At 33.8% G+C, this 19,364-nt stretch overlaps 1 protein-coding gene across 1 annotated transcript in view; it reads left to right on the top strand.

The window, feature by feature from the left end:
- Positions 1-19,364, top strand: part of Rbp (RIMS binding protein) — a 439,820-nt gene that overhangs the window by 418,421 nt on the left and 2,035 nt on the right. The window contains exon 28 of the mRNA XM_089098234.1: positions 6,925-6,976. Coding sequence (XP_088954360.1) covers positions 6,925-6,976 — 52 coding nt within the window. The remainder of the gene's footprint in view (positions 1-6,924; positions 6,977-19,364) is intronic.

The raw sequence follows: 19,364 nt of genomic DNA, 5'->3' as shown, positions 1-19,364 counted from the left end.
AGATTTTGAAATATTTGAATAGTTTCTTTTTTCAGTGAAATTTTGTAAAACCCATTTGATGCTAAGAACTACCTCTGGTAATTGATAATGACAGGTTTTGGTTACATACAAACTGCAAAAGTATAGATTTTGAAAGATTTGAAAAGTTGCTTGATTTTGTGAATAGTTGTAAAATCCTTTTGATGCAAATATATACCTTTATTAATTGATAATGGAGGATTTTAGTTGTATGCAAACTGGAAAAGCATAGATTCTAAAACATTTGAATATTTTCTTGATGCTGTGAAATGCTGTAAAATTCTTCTGTTGCTAAAAAATACCTGTGTTAATTGATAATCGAATATTATAGTTACATACAATCTACTAAAGCATAGATTCTAAAACATTTGAATAGTTTCTTGATTGTGTGAAATGTTGTAAAATCATTTTGATGCTAAAAAATACCTCTATTAGTTGACAATGGAATATTATTGTTACATGCAAACTGCAAAAATATATATTCTGAAACAATGAATAGTTTCTTAATTCTATGAAATGTTGTAAAATCCTTTGGATGCTGAAAAATACCTGTATTATTCGATAATGGATGATTTTAGTTACATGCACACTGCAAAAGTATAGACTCTTAAACATTAGAATAGTTTCTTTATTCTGTAAAATTTTGTAAAATGCTTTTGATGCTAAAAAATACATCTGTTAATTGATAATGGAAGACTTTTGTTACATGCAAACTGCAAAAGCATAGCTTCTGAAATATTTGAATAGTTTCTTGATTCTGTGAAATGTTGTAAAATCCTTTTGATTGATAGTGGAAGATCTTAGTTACATGCAAACTGTAATAGGATAGATTCTGAAACATTTTAATAGTTTCTTCATTCTGTGAAGTGTTGTAAAATCTTTTTGATGCTAGATTCTGAAACATTTGAATAGTTTCTAGATTTTTTGAAATGTTCTAAAATCCTTTTGATGCTAACAAATACCTGTATTAATTGATTAAGACAGATTTTACTTACCTGAAATCTGCAAAAGCTTAGATTCTGAGATATTTGAATAGTTTTTTGATTCTGTGAAATGTTATAAAACCCTTTTGATGCAATTATATAGTTGTATTAATTGATAATGGAAGACTTTAGTTATATGTAAACTGCAAAAGCATAGATTCTAAAACATTTGAATAGTTTCTTGATTCTGTGTAATATTGTAAAATCTTTTTGAGGCTACATTTATCTGTATTAATTGATAATGAAACATTTTAGTTACATGAAAACTAAAAAAGCATAGTTTTTGAAGTATTGGAATAGTTTGTTGATTTTTTTAAATGTTTTAAAATCATTTTAATGCTAAAACTTACCCGTATTAATTGATAATGGATAGATTTCAGTTACATGTAAGCTGCAAAAGCATAGATTCTGAAACAATGAATAGTTTCTTGATTCTGTGAAATGTTTTAAAATCCGTTTGATGCTACAAAATAACTGTACTATTCAATAATGGATGATTTTAGTTATATGCACACTGCAAAAGTAAAGATTCTGAAATATTTGAAAAGTTTCTTGATTCTGTAAAATATAGTAAAATCCTTTTGATGCAAAAAAATACATTTGTTAATTGATAATGGAAGACTTTTGTTACATGTAAACTGCAAAAACTTAGTTCTGAGACATTTGAAGAGTTTCTTGATACTTTGAAGCGTTGTAAAATCTTTTTGATGCTAAAAAACACCTGCATTAATTGATAATTGAAGATTTTAATTACATACAAACTGTAAAAGCATAGATTCTGAAACATTTGACTTGATTTTTGATATGTTGTAAAATCCTTCTGACACTAAATAAAAAAACTTGTATTAATTGATAATGTGAGACTTTAGTTACATGCAAACTTCAAAAGCATAGATTCTGAAACATTTGAATAGTTTCTTGATTCAGTGAAATGTTGTAAAATCCTTTTGATGCTAAAAACTACTTCTATTAATTTATAATGGCAGGTTTTAGTTACATACAAATTGCAAAAGCATAGATTCTGAAAGATTTGAATAGTTGCTTGATTCTGTGAATAGTTGTAAAATGCTTTTGATGCAAAAAAATACCTTTATTAATTGATAATGGAGGATTTTAGTTGTGTGCAAACTGGAAAAGCATAGATTCTAAAACATTTGAAAATTTTCTTGATGCTCTGAAATGTTGTAAAATCCTTTTATTGCTAAAAAATACCTGTATTAATTGATAATCGAAGATTTTGGTAACATACAATCTGCAAAAGCATAGATTCTGAAACATTTGGATAGTTTCTTGATTGTGTGAAATGTTTTAAAATCATTTTGATGCTAAGAAATACTTGTATTAGTTGACAATGGAAGATTCTAGTTACATGCAAACTGAAAATCATATATTCTGAAACAATGAATAGTTTCTTGATTCTGTGAAAAGTTGTAAAATCCTTTTGATGCTAAGAAATAACTGTACTAATTGATAATGATAGATTTCAGTTACATGCGAACTGCAAAAGCATAGATCCTGAAACATTTGAAAAGTTCCTTTATACTTTGAAATGTTGCAGAATCCTTTTGATGCTATAAAATACCTGTACTATTCAATAATGGATGATTTTAGTTACATTCACACTGCAAAAGTATTGATTCTGAAACAATTGAATAGTTTCTTGATTCTGTAAAATTTAGTAAAATGCTTTTGATGCTAAAAAATACATGTGTTAATTGATAATGGAAGACTTTTGTTACATACAAACTGAAAAAGCATAGTTGTGGAAACATTTGAATAGTATCTTGAATCTGTGAAATGTTGTAAAATCGTTTTGATGCTAAAAAAATCTGTATTAATTGATAGTGGAAGATTTTAGTTACATACAAACTGTAATGGCATAGATTCTGGAACATTTGAATAGTTTCTTCATTGTGTGAAGTGTGGTAAAATCTTTTTGATACTAAAAAATACCTGCATTAATTGATAATAGAAGATTTTAGTTACATAAAACAGCAAAAGCATAGATTGTGAGACATTTGAATAGTTTCTTTATTCTATGAAGTGTTTTAAAAGCCTTTTGATGCTAAGAAAATATGTGTATTAATTGATAATTGAAAGATTTTAATTACACGCAAATTGTAAAACCATAGATTCTAAAAAATTTGACTTGATTTTGTGATATGTTGTAAAATCCTTCTGACACTAAATAAAATACTTGTATCAATTGATAATATGAGACTTTAGTTACATGCAAACTTCAAAAGCATAGATTTTGAAACATTTGAATAGTTTCTTGATTCAGTGAAATGTTGTAAAATCCTTTTGATGCTAAGAACTACCTCTAGTAATTGATAATGGAAGGTTTTAGTTACATACAAATTGTAAAAACATAGGTTCTGAAAGATTTGAATAGTTTCTTGATTCTGTGAATAGTTGTAAAATCCTTTTGATGCAAAAAATACCTTTATTAATTGATAATGAAGGATTTTAGTTGTATGCAAACTGGAAAAGCATAGATTCTAAGACATTTGAGTTTTTTCTTGATGCTGTGAAATGTTGTAAAATCCTTTTGTTGCAAAAAAAACCTGTATTAATTGATAATAGAAGATTCCATTTACATGCAATCTGCAAAAGCATAGATTTTGAAACATTTGAATAGTTTCTTGATTGTGTGAAAAGTTGTAAAATCATTTTGATGCTAAGAAATACCTGTATTATTTGATAATGGAAGAATTTAGTTACATGAAATCAGCAATAGTATAGTTTCAGAAACATTAGAATAGTTTATTGATTCTGTGAAATGTTGTAAAATCACCTTGATGCTAAAAAATACCTTTATTAATTGATAATGGAAGATTTTGGGTATGTACAAACTGCAAAAGTATATATTCTGAATAGTTTCTTTATTCTGTGAAGCGTTTTAAAATCCTTCATATTTGTATTAACTGATAATTGGAAGATTTTAGTTACCTGCAAACTGCAACAGCATATATTCTGAAATATTTAAATATTTTCTTGATTTTGTGAAATGTTGTAAAATCCTTTTGATCCTAAAAAATTACCTGTATTAATTCATAATGGTAAATTTCAGTTACATACAAACTGCAAACGCATGGATTCTAAAGAATTTATTAGTTTCTTGATTCTGTGAAATGTTGTAAGAAAAGCCCTGTTCATATATTTCAGATTCTAATATACGTTATATAGGCCCTGATACCAGTATCTACGTCGCAAAATTCCTTTTCTTACATCTCCGAATTTTTAATAAATATTCTAAGCGTTCGACCTGCTAGCGTACCCTAAAAATAATGGTCACCTAATAAAGTGATGCATAAAATAATTTTATCGAAATAACGACATTTATTATATTAACATAAAAATATGTTACATACATTATTATACATTACTAATATTTTTGGACAACTTTGGACATTTTGAATCTGTTCCATAAAATAATTCATCATGTTCTCTCTTGATAATGTAGCTACTCTGTTCTCTTAGTTCGTAATCAGTAGAATAACCATTAACCCATTTTGAGTCATACAGTGATTTTTACTAGGATGTCACCTACAGGATCAAGAATGCGTTTCGTATTTGGTATTAGTGCTTTCATTGACTATATCTGTTAGTATATGATTAATTGTAGTAATAATGTTCACTTGCGCTTTATTTTTCATCAATTAATCCTTATATTTATTAGTGATATTGTCTACCAACTTTCTTTCAATTTCGCCTGTGATCGCACTGTCTAGTGTCACTTTGCATTTACACAGGTAACGTTTTTGCAAACAGACAAGATATAGTTAATGACATTAGTGCAGCAGTATGCCTGTATTATTCTTGTCTTCTTTACAATACTAATACCAGAACGGTTATGATAGGATCTATTAACAGGTAACGTGTTACCACCAACAGTAACATGGAGTTGTCCCCAATCATCAACGATTGTTTTTATTTTTGCATTCCCTTTGAACACTAACTTCTCTGGAAATTATACTTTCGCATATCCACCATTTGCATGATGGAAATTCTTGGGTACTCCAAAAGAAGTTTTATCCTCACTGTCATGACTACGAACGCATATATTTCCAATAAGATCACTATTAATTCTTGTGTCATAGTTCAAATACTTATCCTTGTCAGCATTCATCACAACGATGATTTTATCTTATGCACACACTTTCTTCAAATACTTTATTTTCGTCTTTTTAAAAATATTATGCAAGTGATTATCCTTCCAATGTTCTAAAATTACTGACTTAATACATACAATAACCTAAGTAGTGTCGTTAACACGCCTTAGAGTGTCACTAGAACAGCTGCGCAGTGTCTATGGGAGGCCATAGAGTACCATTGGTAGATCTGTATATATAAATAAAAAACTAAATAAATAAATTTAAGAAAAAAGTTGAAAAATTTTTAAGTCCAAAAAAATTCTAAGTAAAAAAAGAAAAGTTTTACTACAAATATTATATATCTAATTAGTCAATATGAAAACTAACATATCTATATCAATCTCATCTCATATTTCGAAAATATTAAATCTGAGTTTTTTTTATTTAATGTTTGCATTCTCTTTCAGCGCTAGCTTCTCTGGAAAGGATACTCTCGATAATCCACAGTTTGCTTGATGAAAATTCGTGAGTACTCCAAATGAATTTAGCTCCTCACTGTCATGACAACGTACGCATACATTTCCAATAGGATCTCCATTAATGCTTGTTTTATAGTTTAATTATTTCTAATTTTCAGCATTTAACGCAACGTTGATTTTATCATGTGCACACACTTTCTTCTAATATTTCATTTTAACTTTATTGAAAACATTATGCAAGTGGTTATCCTTCGAATGTACGAAAATTACTGATTTAATACATACAATCGACTAGGTATTATCAATAACCAGCCATAGAGTACTACTGGGACAGCCGCCTAGTGGCGATGAATGACTATAGAGTTCCATTGGTAGAGCTGCATAAATAAACAAAATTTCAAAATACTCAAAATAAAAAATTAAGGGTTACTACAAACATTATTTTTTTAATAGTGAAAATCACAAATAACATATAGATCATTCTCATCTCGTATTTCGAAAATATTAATTGTGTTTTTTTTTATTTAATTATATAATATGTCATCTTAAGACTTGTAAAAAAAAGTTGAAAACATTTCTATGTTTAAAAAAAATAAAAGTTCAAAAATAATGTTAAACTTCAAAAACAAGCATAAAAACGGGGAGAGGGGCCAAAATAGGGGAAAGGTAATGAGGATCTCTGAGGTTGTTGTCCTTTGTGGTTGGGGTCCTTGGTGGTTGGTGTCCTTGATGGCTGGGGTCTTTGGTGGCTGGGATATGGATGTCCAAGGGCTTTCGTATCATTGCTTAAAATGTATGCTACTTTATTAATTTTGAGTTCATGTTTATTCCCAATATTATGTAATCCTTTTCAAAAGGTATTGGTTGCAGTCTGCCTCCCCTCAGACTTCACTCTCTCCGACAATTTAAATGATTGTTGTCAAGACATTCCTCAAAAAAAGAAAACAAATATATATCTTTTAGGGAGTCACCATTCCATCAAATTTACCGTTAGTTGGTGAGTGGTTACAATTTCAACTCTGCAATGGCTTCATTCAATCCAAATAAAAACATATCATTCGTATCATTGTCATTTGGATTTATAGCCACATCACTACTTGATTTCTAAGGATTTTTCTGGATTTCTAGGGATTGTTCTTGATTTCATATCAAAATCCTGTTCTCGGTGCCTATGACTTTATTAGTTTTAAACTGTACGCCTACTCCAATACTAAACAATAGTTTATATTAGTGGCACCCCTAACCTGGTACTAATAAATTATAGCGACCACCACCAAGAAGTGAAGTTAGGCCAATCAAATCAATCGGCTTGTATAGAATGAATATATTCTAGTCATATTCTGACAGTTATGTTATGTGGCCTGGGAGTCATCTTTCCCTGGGACTTACCTGTTAGTTGGTAAGCGATTAAAATTTCAACCCTTTACCGTTTTCATTCAATCCAAATAAAAAATATATTCATATTATTGCCATTTGGGTTTATAACCCCATCACAATAAAAAAAAAAAAAAAAACATTTTAAATTATCAGTATAAGTATATTGAATTAATATGTTGAGTATTTTTGTTTTTTTGAAAACAAAAGTCTTGCTTTTTGTGTTGTTCAAGAAGTATTCTGTATTAATATTTTATAAGCAGTTAACAAAGTACTAATTGGAATTAGTTCCAATGCTAGCGTATATAACATGTTTTTTTTCATAAGTAACTTTAATTTTTAACCAGTAATTTAATGTTCTATCTAATTTTTGTAACTTCGAGTCAATATATAAATCTTTTTAATAATTAATGCTAATTATAATGTGTAAAGAATATAAATGCAACTAAAAGCCAACCAGAAACGAAATTTTTCTATTTTAGCGGTACATTGTATTTAGAAAACAAGTAAGAAAATAATTAGCCTCTTACTTGACAAAACAATTTTATTTGTATATATTAGTGTGTGATATTTTCCTTATGTATACAAGCGTTAATGCTTTATTTGTATATTGATATTTGAATATATCTTTAGACCACAGACCTAGATTTTGTACAACCCATTTTTGGTTATTTTTTGTCGATATCAACCAAAGTTAGATAGAACTTCAGCCAATTTTTGGTTCATATATTATTCCAATATCAACCAATTTTAGATTCATTGCAAGAGCTTGTAGCTAGTATCTCCCAAGATAAAGTTCTTTGTATTCAGGACCTATACGTTTACCTTGTCTGAAATCGACGTCAAAAGAATCCAGTAAAAAGTGAGAATTTACTACCAATTTATTGACTGACAAGTGAATTTAAATCAATAATTTTCAATGCTTAAGATGTATAAGCAAATGGCTTATAGCCTAAACATTCATTAACTTAATTTAAAATGTTAAGAAAATGTAAAGTGTTGTGTTTAACGAAATCTGTGGTTACAATAGTAAATTGTTATATATTGATTATCCAAGTTATTCCTAACCCTGGAAGATAAATATTAAATCAGCCAGACCTAAAAACTAACATTATCCAAATAAACATTATCAAAAAATCAAAATTATCCAAAAATTAAATAAGTGAAGGGAATTAAATTTAAACTCAAATAAATCATAAGGTCTCAAATATAATATTAAATCTAATTTAAGTAAAAACACTGATACAAATACCTAAGCCATTGTGGGTCAAACAAAAATAGAAGATGCATGTTACCAAAGGGTGTAAAGAGTGAAATGTATCATCAGACGATAGGAATAAAGAAAAAAAACAAAGAAAGAAAAAGAAAAGAGAAGAAAAAAAAAGATAATAACAAGGATAAATCCCAAAATTGATATTCTTGGAAGACCAGACATGGCATAACATTTGGCCATAAACACGATCCTAAAGAAACCCATTGAGGTTATATGCATATAATGACCCATAAATAATGGAAGCATAAGAATCAGGTACAAACTACCTAAAATTTGTTGTTTTAAAAGTAAAATATTTAGGGTTGGGGACAACTCTTATCAAGGTGGGAAGTGTTGTAGTGAAGCTGACTAATTAAGTCAAAATTTGATTTTAGTAAAAATATTTAGACGCAAAATAAAAAATACCAAGTTTTCAAATACCACTTTTTATTAAGGTAAAAGTACACATCCTGGAATGTGTGGGCTTGAAAGGAACCCTCTCAATAACCATTTTCTTGACTAAGTACGTCTTTTGGCCGAATTAATGCGGTTGATTTTTCATATATATTCTCAGGTTTTTGAGACTGATTGGGCTCTAATCCACTTACCGGGCAAACCTTTGCATTTTTGATATCTTATTAGAAACACCTTGGATTATTTATCAAATATCGTAAGTGTTTCAGTGACTTATTATATTATCATAGTAGTCTTATAATTGTTGATTCTCTGGGACAATCAGTCCTAGCGGTTTTATATTACCAGCTGTTGTATAGTGTGTTGCATTAATACAAGCATTGTGTTATAAACAATCTCTCTACAATCTTATTTTAGTCCCCCGAGTAATCCCATATGGTACGCCAAATTAGTCAGTTCACAGCCTAAGGCACGCTACCAAAGGTAATTTACCTTAGGACCATAACTAAGACCTCTTATAAGGGCGAAATAAGGCATCAACTACAACTTCACTTGACAACCTTAAACCCACTTTACCAAAAACTATTTTACTTCACCTCTCAGCACCTTTACCAAAAATAATTTTAACTTCTGAATTCTGACGAAGTGATTCTCCCGAACTGGGACGCCAGCTTATGAGAAAATTGTAGCAGTGTAGATTGGATCGGAATTTGAATACGACACATAAAAGACAAATTAAGTTTTTAGTTAACAAAGCTATATGTCTATATATCTATATATATATATATATATATATATATATATATATATATATATATATATATATATATATATATATATATATATATATATATATATATATATATATATATATATATATATATATATATATATATATATAATATATATATATAAACTTCTCTTAAGGACGTTAGTCAATAAATTTATGAAGTTGTAATCCTTCACGATAGGGTTTTCTGATATGCGGGAAACCAATTTTTAAATGTAATATTAAACTCTAGGAAATTTTATTATTTATATTTGGTGTCTCTTAAAATTTGTGTTAGCCTAAACATGGTTACTTAAATACCACCAAAATTTTGATTTTTGTGGTATTTGGTAATTCGGATGATATAAACCGCATATGCACCCAGGGCGTAACTTACAACCTTTGCCCTTGGGGCCTGTGGGGGCTTGTCATCCTTAAAGACTTAAATAACAGAACTTTCAACTTTGTTTGAATTTCCAATCGAATGAGCCTTTTTTCAAGTTTCTAAGACAAAGCTATAAATAAAAACCTTATATGCACCCAGGGCATAGCTTAAATCCCTTGCCCTGAGGAAAAATTTCTATAAAAACGTGATATGCCCCAAGGGCATAACTTAAGACCCTTATCATGATGGCTATTGGGGGAGGGTTGTCATTCTCAAAGACATAATTTCCAGACCTTTCAAATAAGTTGAACAAAATGCCTATTTCAAAATGTTGATCAGAAATGTTTTGGGAAATGATGGGAGTGGGGTGATTTTCCCTCTGATTACTTTCGACAATTAAAAATGGCAATATCCGTCTCAATTTCCAATCGACAGAACCCTTTTGAAGTTTTTACGACAAAACTTTCAATATGACATGATATGCCCCCAGTGCGTAACTTACAACCTTATCCCCGAGGACTGTGGGGGTTTTCATGCTCAAAAACATAATTTTTAGACCCTTCAACTACGTTCAAAAAAATTGCTTTATAAAAACGTTGATCAGAAGTGTTTGGGAAAAGGATGGGTATGGGGGGAGACATTCACCCTCGGATCGCTTTTGACTATTAATAAGGGCATCTTAGCTCTCTCAATTCCCAAATGAATGAGTCCTTTTTGAAGTTTCTACGACATAGCTGACAAAGACCTAATTTTCAAAAATTTCAACTACGTTGAACAAAATGTCTATCTCAAAATTTTGATTGGATGTGTCTGGGGAAATGGTGGGCGTGAGAGGGGCGTTATTTGCCCTCAAATTAAATTCGACTATTAAATAGGGCACTAGTGCTTTCAATTCCCAAACGAATGATCTCCTTTTGAAGTTTCTACGACAACGCTTTCTTGAAAACCTTATATACCCCCAGGGCACAACTAACAACCCTTGCGCTGAGGACCGTCTGTCATCCTCAAAGACTTAATTTGTGGACTTTTCAACTACATTGAATAAATTGCTATCTTAAAGCTTTTATTGGATATGTTTGGATAAATGGTGGGCGTGGGAGGGATCTTAGTTTTTCTCCAATTACTATTCCCTATAAATTTTTAACTATTCAATTTTCCATCGAATGAGCCCTTTGCAAAGTTTCTACGACAACTCATTCTGTAAAACATTATATGCCCCAAGGCCATCGCTTAAACCCTTACCCTGAGGGCTGTCGGGGTGGGTTATCATCCTCAAAGAGCTAATGCTCAAAAACTTTCAACTACGTTGAACAAAATGGATATCTCAAAATTTTGATTGGATGTGTTTGGGGAAATGGTGGGCGCGAGAGGGGGATTAGCTGCCCTTCAATCAATTTCAACTATTAAATAGGCCAATAGCCTTTTCAATTTCCGATTGAATTAGCCCTTTTTGAAGTTTTTAAACATCACTATCTATAAAAACCTTAGATGCCCTAAGGGTATACCTTACAACCCTTGCCCAGAGGGCTCTGAGGGGGTTGTCCTCAAAGACCTAATTTCCAAGACTTTTAACTACGTTGAACAAAATGGCTATCTAAAAATTATGATTTGATGTGTTTGGGGAAAAAGTGGAAACGTGAGAGGGGGGGTTTGCTGGTCTCCAATCAATTTTGACTATTAGATAGGTCTCTAGTTCTTTTAATTTCCAGTCGAATGAGCCGTTTTAAAAAATTTTACAACATCACTATCTATAAAAACGGTATATTCCCCCAGGGCATAACTTACAACCCTTGCCCTGAGGGCTGTGAGGGGTTTATCCTCAAAGACCTAATTCCTAAAACTTTTAACTACGTTTAACAAAATGGCTATCTAAAAATTTTGATTGGATGTGTTTGGGGAAAATTTGGGCAGGAGAGTGGGTTAGCTGCCCTCCAATCATATTTGACTATTAAAAATGGCACTAGCCCTTTAAATTTCTAAATGAATAAGCCCTTTTTCAAGTTTTTAAGACAAACCTTTCAATAAGAGCCTTATATGCCCCCTGGGCATGGCTTACAACCCTTGCCCTGAAGGTTATTGGGGACTGTCATCCTAAAAGATATTTTTCTTGACCTTTCAACTACTTTGAACAAAATGGCTGTCTCAAAATTGTCTGATTGGATGTGTTTGGATAAATGGTGGGCATGGAAGGGTGCTGGTTGCCCTCCAAACACTTTTGACTATTGAAGAGGCACTAGCCCATTTCAATTTTCAATCGAAAGAGCCCTTTTTGAATTTTCTACGACAACTTTTTCTTTATAAATACAACAGGTGCCCCCAGGGCACAAAGTTACAACCCTTGCCCTGAGAGCTCTGGGGTGGGGGTTTTCATCCTCAAAGACTTTATTGCAGATTTTTCAACTACGTTGAAGAAAATGGCTATCTCAAAATTTTGATTGGATGTGTTTGGGGAAAAGGTAGGCGTGAGAGGGGGGTTAGTTTCCTTCCCATCACTTTTGGCTATTAAAATGGGCACTAACCATTTGAATTTCCAATCGAATGAGCCCTTTTTGAAGTTTCTACGACAAAGCTTTCTATAAAAGCGTTATATGGCCCGAGGGCATAACTTACAACCCTTGCCCTATGGGGCTATGGGGGACTGTCATCCTCAAAGACGTAATTTCCAGAACTTTCAACTTCGTTTGAATTTCCAATCAAATGAGCCTTTTTTCAAGTTTATACGAAAAAACTTTCAATAAAAACCTTATATGCCCCAGGGCATAGCTTACAACGCTTGCCCTGAGGCCCCTGGGGCATAGCTTACAACCCTTGCCCTCAGGGCTCTGAGGGGGTTATTATCCTCAAAGACCTAATTTCTAAAATTTTTCACTACGTTTAACAAAATGGCCATCTAAAATTTTTTACTGAATGTGTTTGGGGAAAGTTGGGTGGGAGAGGGGGTTAGCTGCCCTCCAATCATTTTTGACTATTAAAAATGGCACTAGCCCTTTCAATTTCCAAACGAATGAGCCCATTTTCAAGTTTTTACGACAAACCTTTCAATAAGAACCTTATATGCCCCCTTGGCATAGCTTGCAACCCTTGCCCTGAGGGCTATTGGGGAGTGTCATCCTAAAAGATATTTTTTCTTGACCTTTCAACTACTTTGAACAAAATGGCGGTCTCAAAATTTTAATTGGATGTGTTTGGATAAATGGTGGGCATGGAAGGGGTTTTAGTTGCCTTCCGAACACTTTCGACTATTGAAAAGGCACTAGCCATTTCAATTTTAAATTGAAAGAGCCCTTTTTGAAGTTTCTACGACAACTTTTTCTATAAAAACAAAATATGCCCCCAGGGCATAAATTACAACCCTTGCCCTGAGAGCTCTTGGGTGGAGGTTTTCATCCTCAAACACCTAATTTGCAGAACTTTCAACTACGTTGAACAAAATGGTTATTTCAAAATTTTGATTGGATGTGTTTGGGGAAAAGGCTGGTGTGAGAGGGGGGTTGTTGCCTTGTCATCACTTTTGGCTATTAAAATGGGCACTAACCCTTTGAATTTCCAATCTAATGAGCCATTTTTGAAGTTTCTAAGACAAAGCTTTCTATAAAAGCCTTATATGCCCCGAGGGCATAACTTACAACCCTTGCCCTCTGGGACTATGGGGGATTGTCATCCTCAAAGACATAATTTCCAGAACTTCCTACTTCGTTTGAATTTCCAATCAAATGAGCCTTTTTTCAAGTTTCTACGACAAAGCTTTCAATAAAAACCTTATATGCCCAAGGGCATATCCTGCAACGCTTGCCCTGAGGGGTGTGGGGGAGTGTCATCCACAAAGATAAAATTTCCAGACTTTTCAACTACGTTGAACAAAATCTCATAATTTTGATTGGATGTGTTTGGGTAAATGGTGGGCGTGGAAGGGGTTTTAGTTGCCTTCCAAACGCTTTCGACTATTAAAAACAGCGGTAACCATTTCTATTTCCAATCGAATGAACCCTTTTTGAATTTTCTACGACAACGCTTTTTATAAAAATATTATATATCCCCTGGGTTGAGCTTACAACCCTTACCCTGAGGGCCATGGGGGGTTGTCATCCTCAAAGACATAATTTCCAGAACTTTCAACTACGTTGAACAAAATGGTTATCTCAAAATTTTGATTGGATATGCTTGGGGAAAAAGTGGGTGTGAGAGGGGGGTTAGTTGCCCTCCAATCATTTCCGACAATTAAAAAGGGCACTAGCCCTTTGAATTTCCAATTGAATGAGCCCTTTTTGAATTTTCTACGACTACTTTTTCTATAAATACAATATATGCCCCCAGGGCATAAATTACAACCCATGCCCTGAGAGCTCTGGGGTGGGGGTTTTGATCCTCAAAGACTTTATTGCAGATCTTTCAACTACGTTGAAGAAAATGGCTATCTAAAAATATTGATTGTATGTGTTTGGGGAAAAGGTGGGCGTGAGAGGGGGGTTAGTTGCCTTCCATTCACTTTCGACTATTAATATGGGCACTATCTATTTCAATTTCCAATCGAATGAGCCCTTTTTGATGCTTCTACGACAAAGCTTTCTATAAAATCCTTATATGCCCCCAGGGCATAACTTACAACCCTTGCCCTATGGGCTATGGGGGATTGTCATCCTCAAAGATTTAATTTCCAGAAGTTTCAACTTCGTTTGAATTTCCAATCAAATGAGCCTTTTTTCAAGTTTATACGAAAAAGCTTTCAATAAAAACCTTATATGCCCCAGGGCATAGCTTACAACGCTTGCCCTGAGGCCCCCATAGCATAGCTTACAAACCTTGCCCTGAGGGCTCTGAGGGGGTTATTATCCTCAAAGACCTAATTTCTAAAACTTTTCACTACGTTTAACAAAATGGCTATCTAAAATTTTTTATTGGATGTGTTTGGGGAAAGTTGGGTGGGAGAGGGGGTTAGCTGTCCTCCAATCATTTTTGACTATTAAAAATGGCACTAGCCCTTTCAATTTCCAAACGAATGAGCCCTTTTTCAAGTTTTTACGACAAACCTTTCAATAAGAACCTTATATGCCCCCTTGGCATAGCTTACAACCCTTGCCCTGAGGGCTATTGGGGAGTGTCATCCTAAAAGATATTTTTCTTGACCTTTCAACTACTTTGAACAAAATGGCTGTCTCAAAATTTTGATTGGATGTGTTTGGATAAATGGTGGGCATGGAAGGGGTGTTAGTTGCCTTCCAAACACTTTTGACTATTGAAGAGGCACTAGCCATTTCAATTTTAAATCGAAAGAGCCCTTTTTGAAGTTTCTATGACAACTTTTTCTATAAAAACAATTTATGCCCCCAGGGCATAAATTACAACCCTTGCCCTGAGAGCTCTTGGGTGGAGGTTCTCATCCTCAAAGACCTAATTTGCAGAACTTTCAACTACGTTGAACAAAATTGCTATTTCAAAATTTTGATTGGATGTGTTTGGGGAAAAGGCTGGTGTGAGAGGGGGTTTGTTGCCTTCTCATCACTTTTGGCTATTAGAATGGGCACTAACCCTTTGAATTTCCAATCTAATGAGCACTTTTTGAAGTTTCTACGACAAAGCTTTCTATAAAAGCCTTATATGCCCCGAGGGCATAAATTACAACCCTTGCCCTCTGGGGTTATGGGGGATTGTCATCCTCAAAGACATAACTTCCAGAACTTCCTACTTCGTTTGAATTTCCAACCAAATGAGCCTTTTTTCAAGTTTCTACGACAAAGCTTTCAATAAAGACCTTATATGCCCCAGGGCATATCCTGCAACGCTTGCCCTGAGGGCTGTGGGGGAGTGTCATCCACAAAGATAAAATTTTCGGACTTTTCAACTACGTTGAACAAAATCTCATAATTTTGATTGGATGTGTTTGGGTAAATGGTGGGCGTGGAAGGGGTTTTAGTTGCCTTCCAAACGCTTTCGACTATTAAAAACAGCGGTAACCATTTCTATTTCCAATCGAATGAACCCTTTTTGAATTTTCTACGACAACGCTTTCTATAAAAATATTATATATCCCCTGGGCCGAGCTTACAACCCTTACCCTGAGGGCTATGGGGGGCTGTCATCCTCAAAGATGTAATTTCCAGAACTTTCAACTACGTTGAACAAAATGGATATCTCAAAATTATGATTGGATGTGTTTGGGGACAAATTGGGTGTGAGAGGGGGGTTAGTTGCCCTCCAATCATTTCCGACAATTAAAAAGGGCACTAGCCCTTTGAATTTCCAATTGAATGAGCCCTTTTTGAAGTTTTTACGACAAAGCTTTCTATAAAAACCTTATATGCCCAAAGTCATAAATTACAACCCTTGCCCTGAGGGTTGTTGGGTAGTGTCTTCCTTAAAAACATAATTTCTATCACGAAATCAACTACGCTGAACAAAATGGCTGTCTCAAAATTTTGATTGGATGTGTTTGGATAAATGGTGGGCATGGAAGGGGTGTTAGTTGCCTTTCAAACACTTTTGACTATTGAAGAGGCACTAGCCATTTCAATTTTAAATCGAAAGAGCCCTTTTTGAATTTTCTAAGACAACTTTTTCTATAAATACAATATATGCCCCCAGGGCATAAATTACAACCCTTGCCCTGAGAGCTCTGGGGTGAGGGTTTTCATCCTAAAAGACTTTATTGCAGATCTTTCAACTACGTTGAAGAAAATGGCTATCTCAAAATTTTGATTGGATGTGTTTGGGGAAAAGGTGGGCGTGAGAGGGGGGTTAGTTGCCTTCCCATCACTTTTGGCTATTAAAATGGGCACTAACCATTTGAATTTCCAATCGAATGAGCCCTTTTTGAAGTTTCTACGACAAAGCTTTCAAGAAAAGCCTTATATGGCCTGAGGGCATAACTTACAACCCTTGCCCTATGGGGCTATGGGGGATTGTCATCCTCAAAGACGTAATTTCCAGAACTTTCAACTTCGTTTGAATTTCCAATCAAATGAGCCTTTTTTCAAGTTTATACGAAAAAGCTTTCAATAAAAACATTATATGCCCAAGGGCATAGCTTACAACGCTTGCCCTGAGGCCCCCATAGCATAGCTTACAAACCTTGCCCTGAGGGCTCTGAGGGGGTTATTATCCTCAAAGACCTAATTTCTAAAACTTTTCACTACGTTTAACAAAATGGCTATCTAAAATTTTTTATTGGATGTGTTTGGGGAAAGTTGGGTGGGAGAGGGGGTTAGCTGCCCTCCAATCATTTTTGATTATTAAAAATGGCACTAGCCCTTTCAATTTCCCAACGAATGAGCCATTTTTCAAGTTTTTACGACAAACCTTTCAATAACAACCTTATATGCCCCCTTGACATAGCTTACAACCCTTGCCCTGAGGGCTATTGGGGAGTGTCATCCTAAAAGATATTTTTTCTTGACCTTTCAACTACTTTGAACAAAATGGCGGTCTCAAAATTTTGATTGGATGTGTTTGGATAAATGTTGGGCATGGAAGGGGTGTTAGTTGCCTTCCAAACACTTTCGACTATTGAAAACGCACTAGCCATTTCAATTTTAAATCGAAAGAGCCCTTTTTGAAGTTTCTACGACAACTTTTTCTATAAAAATAAAATATGCCCCCAGGGCATAAATTAGGCTACAACCCTTGCCCTGAGAGCTCTTGGGTGGGGGTTTTCATCCTCAAAGACATTTTTCAGACCATTCAACCACGTTGAACAAAATAGCTATTTCAAAATTTTGATTGGATGTGTTTGGGGAAAAGGTGGGTCTGAGAGGGGGGTTTGTTGCCATCCCATCACTTTTGGCTATTAAAATGGGCACTAACCATTTGAATTTCCAATCTAATGAGCCCTTTTTGAAGTTTCTACAACAAAGCTTTCTATAAAAGCCTTATATGCCCCGAGGGCATAACATAAAACCCTTTCCCTCTGGGGCTATGGGGGATTGTCATCCTCAAAGACATAATTTCCAGAACTTCCTACTTCGTTTGAATTTCCAACCAAATGAGCCTTTTTTCAAGTTTCTAGGACAAAGCTTTCAATAAAAACCTTATATGCCCCAGGGCATATCCTACAACGCTTGCCCTGAGGGCTGTGGGGGAGTGTCATCCACAAAGATAAAATTTCTGGACTTTTCAACTACGTTGAACAAAATCTCATAATTTTGATTGGATGTGTTTGGGTAAATGGTGGGCGTGGAAGGGGTTTTAGTTGCCTTCCAAACGCTTTCGACTTTTAAAAACAGCGGTAACCATTTCTATTTCCAATCGAATGAACCCTTTTTTAATTTTCTAAGACAACGCTTTCTATAAAAATATTATATATCCCCAGAGCCGAGCTTACAAACCTTCCCCTTAGGGCTATGGGGGGTTGTCATCCTCAAAGACCTAATTTCCAGAATTTTCAACCACGTTGAACAAAATGGCTATCTCAAAATTATGATTGGATGTATTTGGGGAAAAAGTTGGTGTAAGAGGGGGGTTATTTGCCCTCCAATCATTTTTGACATTTAAAAAGAGCACCAGCTCTTTTAATTTTCAATTGAATTAGCCCTTTTTGAAGTTTTTACGACAAAGCTTTCTATAAAAACCTTATATGCCCAAAGTCATAAATTACAACCCTTGCCCTGAGGGTTGTTGGGTAGTGTCCTCCTCAAAAACATAATTTCTATCTGGAAATCAACTACGCTGAACAAAATGGCTATCTCAAAATTTTGATTGGATGTGTTTGGGGAAATGGTGGGCGTGGAAGGGGTGGTAGTTGCCTTCCAATCCTTTTCGACTATTAAAAAGGGCACAAGCCATTCCAATGTCCAATCGAAAAAGCCCTTTTCGAGGTTTCTACGACAACTCCTTTGATACCAAGTGCCCTGGTCTAGAACCAAAAAAATAAAATAATATATTGTGCCAACATCGTTCTTTACATAGGCAGCGCGATTGCAGTGCCTATGATAATCAACAGAAGCCTCTTGGAATAGTCTTTCAAAAGATAAAATATGATTGAAAATGGAATGTGAAAATAAATTAATACCAGAAGCATCATTCAGCTCTTAATATTCTAACTCTTAAAATTTCTATTTTCAACGTCGATGTGAATATTTGCTAGTAATGGATAAACATAATACTAATAATTTTGTTCGAGATCCATTTCAATATTTCTTGCAAATTCAAACTTAATTTTGTTGCAACTTTTGAGACATTTCCCATTCAACTTTTTCACAACCTGGACAAATATAGTATCTTTTGATTTTGTTCAATACCCTAAACAATATTTTTAGACAGCTCATACTGAACAGTCTGGGCTATTTCTGAGGCATGGCAGATACACCATTTGGATAAATGTGGTTGACCGAATGTATTTTGATTCATTTTAACCAACCAACACACTCAACATCCTATGGAAGTGTCGATGGATAAGCCTTAGCTCCTAATGTGAAGCAGATACGCACTCTCGACAACCCTGACACACTTAGGGTCTTTTTTTTTAGTTTAACATCCTACTCATCGTTTCCTTTAATTTTCAGCTTTATAACCATAGCCATTCGTTACATATTGTGAATAAGTTCTTTTCAAATACTTCATTAACTTAAAGTCTTACTATTTGTATATGTAGCTACTTTTGA

This window comes from Artemia sp. Qi Xiang Cuo, chromosome 12, assembly GCF_049724085.1.
Source record: "Artemia sp. Qi Xiang Cuo chromosome 12, ASM4972408v1, whole genome shotgun sequence".
NCBI lineage: Eukaryota > Metazoa > Arthropoda > Branchiopoda > Anostraca > Artemiidae > Artemia > Artemia sp. Qi Xiang Cuo.
Note: the sequence above shows the minus strand (reverse complement) of the source record. Positions and strands in the feature narration are given on the sequence as shown.